Genomic DNA, 12,252 nt, shown 5'->3' with positions numbered 1-12,252 from the left:
AGAGGTTGCAGACCGGATGCTGGTCCTTCTGCGCGAACTTGTGGTGGCAGTTAGGGCAGAACTTGAATGGCGTCTTGTCCATTGCGCTCAGGGCCTCTGAGTGCACATTCTCCAAGGGCGTCGAAGAAAAAGGCGGAACTCTTCCTTCTTCGCGCTCCTGATGTAATATATTCCTTTCCTGTGATATCTTCGTAGTTATTTATCGACGAAACTCGCTTTTTCTTCTTCTTCCTTCGAATGTAGTTCTGGAGCTTCCCGATGACGATCCAGACCCAACGGCGGAAAAAAGAATCTGAAGATGGCGCCCCAAAGGTGGGACTTCCGCAGGAAGCACGACGACGTCACGGGAGGTGCACCAAATGGTGGGTCGTCGCCGCCCACCTGGGCTACAAAAAAATAAAAAAGAAAAACAAAGAAGACTACAAATCCGGACCCAACCACAAGATCGCGGAATAATGCACAGCATAGTGAATCCAGAAAGATTCACGCTGCAAAACGATGGTTCGTTGCGCAGCACAAACTGCATCCACCGACTGCTCACCGAAGCATATGTTTCTTACACTTCACGCAGTGTTGCTCGAGAAAGGCGAATTCTGGCCCAATGTCCATTGCAGGTGTTCCTGAGGACGCTCCAGACATACTTGCCACAGCAGCTGAGGGGTTCAAAGCCGATCGCCTCATTTCCTCCCGAGCAAGATTGAGAGGATGTGTGGTCCAGAGATGCTTGTACATAGAAGCAGTGCCACAAGAGTATATTTTTTTACTGCCTCTTGACAGGCCTCGTCACAAATTTTGCACGTCACCTTTCTCGCATTTACTTTCTTCTCTCCAGGTGGAAAAGTGAAGAATTTCCACACGACAGATTCCGGCCTCTGTGGACGTGGTGCCTCCTGCAAGAATTCTTCTTCAGAAGATACTTCCTCTTGCTGCTGTACAGATGCCATTTTGTTTGATATTTTTTGAAAAACACCAAAAAAAACAAGTAAAAAGGGTTCTTGTAGGAAAAGAGATGTCTCTCTAAAGATGCTCCAACAAGAATGATTAAAATGGGTGGGGTCCTTCAATAGTTACAGTGAGAAATGTTATGAACCAATGAAATCTTTTTTTTTTAGGTCACATGGGACCCGCGCACTCTGCACTCACAATGCACGCACCCGACTTCGCGAAAATATATTTAAAAATAATGTAAGTTTATTATAAGTCCAAATATATTATTTTTATGAATATCTTAGATAATCTCTTGCCCTAATATGTACATTAAAGACACATACATATCATTTTAGAACATACTTTTTTTTTGCGGGAGTCGCGCACCCAGCATGCCCCAGCACGTATATGATGTCACACGGGACTCACCACCACGCAAGCATCTCGTACCACAATGCGCATGTGTCACGAATGCGCGGGAGCAAGAGTCGCGGACTGGTCACATACCAATCGCGCACATCACGTAATATTAAATGTATATGATGTAACTGAAAAACATGCAGCCGTCGCACACCGTACGCGGATCCTTCACGGCTTTTCTAAAGTGGCGGCTAGAATCGGCGCACTCACCGTGATGGGTACGCTTTGGGTGCGCAACTCCAAAAAAAAATTGGAAATATTTTTTTTTAAAGAAAATAATATAAATATTTTAAAATAAAAAATGAAAACAAAAAAAGTAATCAATATTTCAGATTGAATTGTTTTAAAAAAATAATTGTGCAATTTTCAGAAAAATATATAATGTTATTTAATGAATAAAATATTTATAAATCAACAGTTAAAAAACTGTAGAACATCAGTACAAAAAAATAGGTATAACTACTATCACACTTAAAAATTAGCATTTAAAGAACCTTTGAAATTCACTGAAAGAACCATAGGTTTCAGAGACGTTATAGTTAGAAATTATCATTTAAAAAACCTTAGAAATACACAGGAAAATCCATAGGTTTCAGGGGTGTTATAGTTAGCTGGCCATTTCACTCGTACAAAACCATAGAAATTCCTCTGTTGTAGTTAGTTCTGCTAACTATAACTCGCGCGCCCACAATGCACTGCTGATGATGTCACATATTGCATCATTCATGATATGGTCAGTGACATCACTGATGGCATCACTGATGACATCTCAAATGATACTTGGGATTGTAACCTCCCTTAGCACTGCTTTTTGTGTTGGTAGTCAATGGCTTCCTCACACATGTAGCTTCTTTTCTAGATAACTTGAGAAATCACAATTGTTCAGGTTATAAATCTGCCAGAGGCACCGTTTGCTAACTAGGAAACGTAATTTTGCCCGTCTGTATTTTTACAACTAATAGTGGGTCATCTTTCACAATCTCTCTAAGAGCTCTATGGATATATAAGTAGTTGAAAGCCATACAGCGTAGGTCATGATAGAGGCCTATATTAAAAGATAATTTCAGAGCTCTTAGGTTGACTCAATCCTAGCATGGGTATAGCAAGCCCTCTGCGTGTCAAGTACTGGTGCCCCAGAAGTGGAATCGCTCTGCATATATAGACACCGCAGGTCTGAACGGATGTGTATTACAATAAGTCTGACACTGTCACAATACTAGGATAGAAATACAAACCCCACGGTACATTGTGTCTCAATTTAATCAATGTAAGCTGAAAAGTAAACTAGTTGTATAATCAAACAATTGATATTTTGTAACACTGTAATTTTGTAAATCTCAACACTCTTCTATTTGAAAGTACAGACTATATCTAAAATGCATAATGCTGATTATACTATGTTTTTCAGAATCTCTAAGAAAAATTGTGATATGTCTACTAAGTTAATGATTTTTCAGCTTAGGAACCAGAACCATGGTTTATTGATATGCTCAGGTTACTATGAATACCTTGGTGTTTCACATTTTCGAACAGCGATAGAGCAGTTCAGCAAGGTGTCTGCAAAACGTACGGTAATCCATTTTATGTGCCTGACTGCATGTTCTATTAAACGGAAATGTTAACAAATTGTGGCAAACATAAAAACAGAGAGTGCTGGTGTGGTGATTATGTTGCAAACTGTGGATCCAGAAGACCAGCTGTCTAATCATGGCTTCTCAAATTTACCAACGGTTGAGATCTTGGGCACGGCCAATATTGTAGCGTATGCGCTTAGTAATAAGCTAAAGCCACTGTTTAAGTAGATGTTCAAGACTAGATATTTACACTAAACACAACAGTGCATACTTCCTGGAATTACGTCCCAGAACCAATTGTTCCAATAGTGATTTCTCAAGTGTATTATGCACCCCAATGTTGCTTTAAAGTGCTGGGGAAGGAGGACATAAGATATTTCTTCCTATTGAAAAAAACACATTTATTTAGGATTTTGTAGAGTGCTACCACATTAACAATATCTCATGGTGACTGTCTAGTTAGCCTCATTAGATGTTAGCATCCAAATGTTGAGGTTTGCTAGAAGGAGGGAGCGTGGGGTATGGTGGTGTGGTGTAGGTTGGGGAAATTGCAAAAAAGAAATGGCTACGGTGCCAAAACAAATTGAGATAGCCCGGTCTTTGCTTTCAGACTTGCTTTCACCCTACCTTATATAGCCCCTACAGTACACATACCTCTCAAAAACTGAGTTTCTGTTAATCCAAATAAAAAAATCCAGTCTATCTGTTGAGTCGTGGACAGCATCCTGCATTCTCTTGGATTAGATAAGATTAGGATTTGTACAGTGTATATACTGCAACCAGGAAATATACAATTGTAAGCCGGCTATTGTTGATAAGTTCAAAACCCTTAGTTTCATTCTCAATAACAAACTTAAGCTACACAGGGAAAAGTATGCTATAGCTACATCGCATGCTACTAATTTAAACTGTTCTGGGTTATATAGCAGTTTATTGAGGAACAAGACTGAAACACCTTAGTTGAGTCGCTTGTTCTTTCCAAACTGGATCATGGAAACTTGCTCTCATCATTTACCAAAGGTTCGTCAAGCCCCTTTAGTGTAGTTCTAGATGTGGCTGCTCGCTTTGTCACTGTATGCAAGAAATTCACATAACGCTACTATGGCTTCCTATTGAAGGAAGAGCACAACTCAAGATGGCTTTCTTCACCTACAAAGTCCTCATTACATCCACTCCTTCCTAATTGGCTAACAAACAAAAAATCTCTGGTGGTCAATGGAGTTTAGGAAATGCTGAATACCTCCTCCTTGAGCTGCCTCGGTTTAAACAAGCCAACACCAGAAGAGTGTTAACTTGGAGTTAGCTTTCACCAACTCTACGTTCTACTGGCTGTCTTGCAACCTTTAAAAACAATTTGATGATCCTCCTGTTTCACAGACTCTTTGAACAATATTGATAATTGTATGTGCTTCTTTTGTATCTAGGAAATGAACTGTTTTCAGTGTGAGAACAATTTAATTTCTCTTCTGTATGAACCTGTTAGTGGCCAAGCATGAAGGCAAAACAGATTAGTTGTGCCTGTCTATGTTGTTAATTGAACTTTGAAAGTGTAAACTCTCACTAAAAGGCAGTGCTTAATTTGTAAAAGAATAAGTTCCAGGGCCCAAAGATTCCCTTAGAAGCTGCCAGCTGGCCAATGCGAAAGTTGTGTTGCCAAATACCAAGCCTGAGTAGTCTTGATTCTATCTCATGTCACATAAATCCACCACTAGAGACTCCTTGCCCCTTCATCTCACTCTTGCAGGGTTTTTTTCATTCCTTCCTTCTCCCTTTGACACTGGTTTATCATCTTTCTCTTCCTTTCCTTTCTTTCTCCCTACTGTGTTTTTTTGTCTTACACTTGATCAAGGTTTGATGAGGTAAAATAAGTGTTGGTCCCAAAAATATGAGAGCTGGTAGACGCCACCTGCATCCACCGGCTCCAATTAAGTATTGTTAAAAAGAAATCCTAACGCTAGCTATGAGATCATAAATTGACTACAAAAATTAATATTTTTAACCAATAAGAGAGATGCAATATATTTCCGATCACAGAGAAGGGAATTCTAATATTTTTTGCGAAGTAGATAAAAGCTACCTCCCCCCCCAACCATCTATGAAATGTACTTTTGTACTTTTGTGTCATACATGATGTTTTCTTAAAGCTTAAAATAAATGAAATATGATTCATAAACTGTTTATCAGCATTTATTTGGTCATTTTTTAATCGCCCTATAGAAAACTGCATAAGTAAACACATTGTGCTTCTTTACACAACCCACCTCCTCATCAACCCTGGCTTTCCTACGAAGTCGTTCTCTGGTTCAAACTCTAAAGAAATATTTTTAGATGCACATCTACAAAATCCTTGGGTCGTTTGGAAGGCAAATGTAATGAATGAGCCCCTTCCCACTTCAAAGGTGACTGAATTTTCTAGTGCACTATAAAGCTAGGCCATCCAGGGAACAAAAGTACTATATGCTCACGACTTTCTCTAAAGTACTTTTATTCATGTGACAGAGCATCTCTCTCTGCCTTGTACACAGTCCAGCTTTCATTCCCAACCATCCCCTCCAGTCTTAAGTCCTACTCTTTTTATACACTCTGCTTCCCCCATAGTCTAACCCAAATTCCCATTCTTCACTACACTCTCTTTCATCATACTTTTCACCCTATCGAAGCCTTTGGTGTTTGCTTATTCTTCTCTTCCATTGAGGCATTTATATTGCCCACACTACTCTAAAAGGGTCTCCCTTTTCCATGATCTTTCCAGTTTTTGTCATTAATTCCAAAATGTCTCCTTTCCATTATACACTTCCCTGCATTCTTTTTGCCTTCTCGCTTGTTCTCAGCCCACTTCGACCACCATCATCCATGGGCTTCATCCACTTTTTGCTTGGGAAATGCATAGCACTTTTAAGAGAACACAGCATCCCACTGAGGACAGACAAAAACAGCACATGCCAAGAAACTCACCTTGTCCAGGTCGTAGACAAAACCCTAGAAGGAAAGCAAAGAATATGTCAGACATACTCATTATTACCCAAATGTATCACAATCACCCCACCATGGTGCTCCACCACGTCCTGACTGCACTCTCCCAGGAAGCTAACGGGAGGGGGCAGGAGGTAACAGGAAAGGGTAGCCTTTCTAGCTCCATTTACGCATTGTGGTCTGTGGAACTGGCCCAGCATTTCTGCTAAGTGTGCAAGCACTGGCAACTTTTTTCCTTTATTTCAGATACTGCTTACCATATTAAAAACAGTAGGCATTTTGAATTCTCAATAGAAGCACATGATTGCAGTTTAGTTACGATCTCAATTTATCTAGCTCATAGCAGGGTAGGGGAGGTTTAAAACAATAAATAAGAGAACACAAGCCCTCCCTTGATACCAAGATTAAGAGATCTAGAAAGTCTTTGACTTCCAAGTTTAAAAGAGCCATGTGATCTCAAACTCCCAGTTTTTGAACACCAAGGAGCTAGAGAAATCCAAGAATTAAATATTGGGCACTGGAGAACATCTACATGCAGTGAGATGTAAACGTCCTATCCTGCATTATCCCCTTAAAGGCCGTTTGGTACTCTGCATCCCAACCACTTGGTGTGTTGAAATCCCACATTACACCTTCTCTCATCACTTGTTAAGTATTAGTTCATAAGAATGCATCTTACCCTTACCAGTTGGCATGTTGAGAGCCATGATACTTCTTACCTTGATGCCTGGAACGATACTTTTCCAAGATGCTACTTATATTCCTCCTAACATTTGGCTTATCAAAACATTATTTTCTTACTATTTCTAGGTTACTTATCATGCTAACATGGAATTCTCAAGACACCAAACAGTTATTTGCATTAAGGAAAGGCAAAGGAGATGCATATCGGTCTAGATCACTTCTGCATGCTCAGCAGTCTGAAATCAGAGTAACTGTATTTTGAGACTTTGCCTTTTAAAAAAATATAAAAAAGACCGTGAAACAAGAACTCATCTCATCTGTCCTAGAAGGACACCGTTAAGAGACTTCCCTACAATGCAGCATGAGGCCTTTTCTCTGGAACCTTCATACACCTCCATGTTAAGGCTTGCTAGATTGAGCAGTCTAAATATACTCCAGCAAATGATGGAAGGTATGAACTTCAGATTATGATACAGCAATAACACAATAAAAATATCCAGTTATAGGTATTTACAAAACAGAGACTCTTTTAACAAATAGAAACAACACACAATAATAGAAAGCCTTGTCACTACTTGGGACCCAGATATGACTCCAAGCAGTTGTATAGCGCTTTCGCAATAATGTGCTAAAATTCATAATACACAGGCCTCTCCATTATACTTTGATGCAGGGTCTGAGTTCTCAGCTGTTTTTTTAAATCCTAGTGTCTCACTACTCATACTATATTTTGCTCTTGGTAATTGTAGAGCACAAATTCTGCCTTTAGAAGGTCTTGAATGCCTTGTGACCTAGTGTGCAGTCCATGCTATTCCAAAGATACCATCTCAGGCCAGAGTCTGAACATTCATGTGGTTGAACTGACAGCCACATCGCAGCCAGAGACATGTCATGAACAGGCATGCCGTGAAATAATGCAGTGGTAGTAGCCTTGGCCCTGGTAGAATTTGCCCCGCAGTCTTTCAAGGGGCTACTTTTTGGCCAATATAGTACATTAGAGTTCTTTAAAATCGAATGTGTGAAGGGCCCTTTCTGCTACAGAGTCTGATTGAGATGGAAAAGGGTAACAACCTTGAGAAGAAACTTGGGTTTTGTCCTAAGGACATCCTACCTGCATGAACCTAGGAGAAAGGTTCTTGTACAGTGAGAGACTTGAGCTCATTAATGCATCTTAGAAAGGTGTAGCTATAAGGAAAGCTAACTTTCAAGAGAGTAACTGCAGGGGGAAAGAATACAGTGGCTCAAACGGGGGACTCATGAGTCTTCCAAGAACTGCCCTAAGGTTCCAGGGCTGGTGGAACTTTGGGTGGGAAAACCCTTTGAACACCTTTCATAAAGACTTTAATGACTGGAATTCTGAAAAGCAAAAAATGTTCCCTATCCTGCATGTATGCAGCAATAGCAGTATGGTGTAGTTGTATGGAGGTATACGTTAAACCATAGAGATGAAACTGGTAACAGACAATGTCTTAGCCAGCAGGTTTGAGTGGAACCCAATACTGGGAGGTGTAAAAGTTTCTACGTGCTCAGCCCCCTGAGCACGTAGAAAGACGGGAGGGGTATCACTGGAAAAGGGAGACTCTCCCCTTTCCAATATTACCCCTCCCCAGTGGATCCCTTCTTGGGGTGGATGGGGGAGCGGCCCCTTGGGCAAGGGTGTTTGCTCCTCCCAAAACAATTTGGCCAAATTCAGTCTTTCTGCCTCCCCCGGGGGGGGGGGCACAAAGCCCACTAAATGCCAGGGATTTTATTTTGGGCACTTGTTTTTAGGGTGATGGCTGCCCAAAACTGGCATTCCAATGCCCCCACCCCGCCACAATAACAGCCTTTCAGTCCCCCAGGCAGTAGCTCCTAATCCGCTCCTGTAGGCGTGACCCCTGTGCCTCTACCCGACTTGTGCTGTTGTGCTATTTCCCCAGTGCCCTTCTCTGATATTACTGCTGTTGTCTATCAGCCCCTGTGCCTCTCTGCTTTTCCTCTGCCTGTTGTGGTATTTTCTGTGGTGCCTCTCTCAGCTTTCTTCTGTGCCTGCTGTTTTCCTCCCGTGTAGTGTCTCTGCACTGCCGCCGTTTTTCCCGCCTTTCTGCCGTCGCACCCCGCACCCCGCTCCCCGCCGCTGCTCCCCTGCGGCCCCGCCCCCTTCCCTCGCTAGACCTCTTCCCTTCCCATTCGCCACCCCGCTCCCGCCTCCCAGCTGCTCCTCCCTCGCTCCGCCCCCCCACTACGCCATTTATGGCGGAGTCCACGCGTACGCGCAGCGGGCGCGCCCTATGCGCGCCGAAGGTGCGCCAAAGGTAAGCCCGTCCGCGCCTGGACCGCGCCCAGCGCCAGAGCCCCTGGCCCCCGCAGATGCCATCCCACCCACTGGACGTACGACGCCGCCATCCTCAGCGCACTCGCCACCGGCCGATCCCCCGGTTGCCACCAAGCCACCCCAGGACGCACCCACGGACCCTTCACCTGCCACTCCTGCATCCGGACCTGCACCGCACCCGCCAAGACGAGAACCAGCAGCAACCACCTGAAGTGCATCCTGCTCAACACTCGCTCCGTCCACAGGCACGCCATAGAACTCTGGAACCTCCTCGACACCACAGCCCCAGACGTCGCCTTCCTCACGGAAACATGGATGAACGCCTCCTCAGCACCCGACATCGCCATCGCCATCCCGGACGGATACAAGATCACCCGGAAGGACCGCATCAACCAGATGGGAGGAGGCATCGCCATCGTCCACAAGAAAACCATCCGCATCACGACCAACTCCGAAGAAACCCTCACAGCCGCCGAACACCTGCACTTACAGATCCACACCGACCCCAAGACCACCCTCAGAGGCACCCTCATCTACAGACCCCCGGGACCACGCACACAATTCAGCGAAGACATCGCCGACTTCATCAGCCCGCACGCCCTCCCCTCCGCCGACTACATCCTCCTCGGGGACCTCAACTTCCACTTGGAGAACAACAACGACCGCAACACCACCACCCTGCTAGACAACCTCGCCAACCTCGGACTCAAGCAACTCGTGACCACCCCCACCCACTACGCCGGCCACACGCTTGACCCCGTCTTCTCCTCCAGCAAGGACGTCTCCTTCAGCCACGCCACCGGACTCCACTGGACTGACTACAGCTGCGTCCACTTCAGCTTCAGAAGGACCACGCTCCACCACCACCCACAACAGTTCCCCCGCAGAAGCTGGAACGAGATCATAGCCGACCAACTCACCACATCCCTGAGCCAGAACCCTCCCGCCAGCTCAGCGAACCCCAACCAAGCAGCCAACAACCTCACGAGGTGGATCAGCAACTGGGCAGACGACCTCGCTCCACTGAAGACCCCCCCCGCCAGACCCGGCACCAAGAAAGCATCCTGGTTTACCGACGAACTCAAGAGCTCCAAGAAGAACTGCCGGGCCCTCGAGAAAGCCTGCCGCAAAGACCCTACTACAGACAACATGACCACCCTCAAGCTCGCCACTCGTAAACATCACCAGCTGATTCACGCCACCAAGAAAACCGCATTCAGGGAACGACTGGACAACAACGCTCACAACAGCAAGGAACTCTTCAACATCGTCAAAGAGCTCTCGAACCCTAGCGCCGGAAACAACGACATCACTCCCTCGCAAGACCTCTGCAACTCGCTCGCCTCGTTCTTCCACAGCAAGATCGCAGCCATACACAACAGTTTCAGCGCACTGCCGACGTACCCTACAACCGCTCCAACACCCCCCACCACCACCCTCCGCGCCTGGACCCCGATCAACGCCGAAGACACCATCCGCACGATGAATTCCATCCACTCTGGATCACCAACCGACCCCTGCCCTCACCACGTCTTCAACAAGGCCGACTCCATCATCGCACCCCATCTGCGGGACATCATCAACGCCTCCTTCGACACCGCCACCTTCCCAGAGAGCTGGAAGCACGCCGAACTCAGCGCCCTACTGAAGAAACCATTAGCGGACCCCACCGACCTCAGAAACTACCGCCCCATCTCGCTCCTGCCTTTTCCTGCCAAAGTCATCGAGAAGACCGTCAACAGACAGCTGGCCGCCTTCCTCGAGACAAATGGATCCCTCGACCACTCACAGTCCGGTTTCAGAGCCAACCACAGCACCGAGACCGCCCTCATCGCAGCCACTGACGACATCCGAGCCCTGCTCGACAACGGGGAAACAGCGGCACTCATCCTCCTGGACCTCTCCGCGGCGTTCGACACGGTCTGCCACCGCACCCTAATTCAGCGCCTCAACAACATCGGAATCCAGGAGAAGGCACTGGAATGGATCATCTCCTTCCTCGCCGGAAGAACACAGAGAATCCGCCCCCCCCCCGTTCAGATCCGAGGCCACCAAAGTCATCTGCGGCGTACCACAAGGATCATCACTCAGCCCCACGCTGTTCAAAGTCTACATGAGCCCCCTTGCGGCCATCGCACGTCAACACAACCTCAACATCATCTCCTACGCCGACGACACCCAGCTGGATGTATGATGTTACAACGCATGCTTTTACAACGCATGCTGTTACAACGAAATTTTTACAACGCAAATGCAGTGACAACGCTAGTCTTTACAACGCAAGTCTTTACATCGACTTGCACTAGATGGCGTGCTAACATTAAAAAAGTGTAATTTACTATTCTAACTCCAGTCCACGTAACAGTAGGGAAGGTGTTTGGATAGTAAACTACACTATTTTTAATGTTAGCATGCCATCTAGTGCAAGTCGATGTAAAGACTTGCGTTGTAATGGCATGCGTTGTCAATGCATTTGCGTTGTAACAGTTTCGTTGTAATGGTAGTGCGTTGTAAAAGTTGCGTTGTAAAGGTTGTTCCCCCACCCAGCTGATCCTCTCCCTCACCAACGACCCCGCCAAAGCCAGAACCAACCTACACGAAGGAATGAAAGACGTAGCCGAGTGGATGATGAACAGCCGCCTGAAACTGAATTCAGACAAGACGGAAGTCCTCATCCTGGGATCTTCGCCCTCCGCCTGGGACGACTCCTGGTGGCCCCCTGCCCTGGGTAGCACACCGAAACCAACAGACCACGCACGCAACCTGGGCTTCATCCTGGACTCCTCCCTCTCCATGACCAGACAAGTCAACGCCGTCTCCTCATTATGCTTCAACATCCTACGCATGCTACGTAAGATCTTCCGGTGGATCCCCACCGAAACCAGGAAGACGGTCACCCAGGCCCTCGTCACCAGCCGACTGGACTACGGCAACTCCCTCTACGCCGGAACCACAGCCAAACTCCAGAAAAGACTACAGAGCATTCAGAACGCCTCAGCACACCTCATCCTGGACATTCCCCGACACAGCCACATCTCCGCACACCTGAGAAACCTGCACTGGCTCCCCGTCAACAAGAGAATCACGTTCCGACTCCTCACCCACGCACACAAAGCTCTACACAACCAAGGCCCTAGATACCTCAACGACCGTCTGACCTTCTACACCCCCACCCGCCAGCTTCGATCGTCCAGCCGCGCCCTCGCCGCCGTCCCCCGCATCCGAAGAACCACTACGGGAGGAAGATCCTTCTCCTACCTGGCTGCCAAGACGTGGAACTCCCTCCCCACCCACCTCCGCCTGACCCAAGACCACCTCGCCTTCAGGAAGCAACTCAAGACCTGGCTATTCGAGCAGTAG

The 12,252-nt window shown here is 46.2% G+C and overlaps 1 protein-coding gene across 4 annotated transcripts in view; it reads right to left on the bottom strand.

Annotated features, from left to right (window-relative positions):
* RIPOR1 (RHO family interacting cell polarization regulator 1) overlaps positions 1–12,252 on the bottom strand; it is a 1,579,345-nt gene that overhangs the window by 1,130,130 nt on the left and 436,963 nt on the right. For all 4 annotated transcript variants that reach the window (XM_085639402.1, XM_085639400.1, XM_085639399.1 and 1 more), the window contains exon 5: positions 5,877–5,900. In XM_085639402.1, the coding sequence (XP_085495528.1) occupies positions 5,877–5,900 (24 nt within the window). The remainder of the gene's footprint in view (positions 1–5,876; positions 5,901–12,252) is intronic.

Source organism: Triturus cristatus, chromosome 12, assembly GCF_964204655.1.
Source record: "Triturus cristatus chromosome 12, aTriCri1.1, whole genome shotgun sequence".
Classification (NCBI taxonomy): domain Eukaryota; kingdom Metazoa; phylum Chordata; class Amphibia; order Caudata; family Salamandridae; genus Triturus; species Triturus cristatus.
This window is presented reverse-complemented; position numbering and strand designations above follow the sequence as displayed.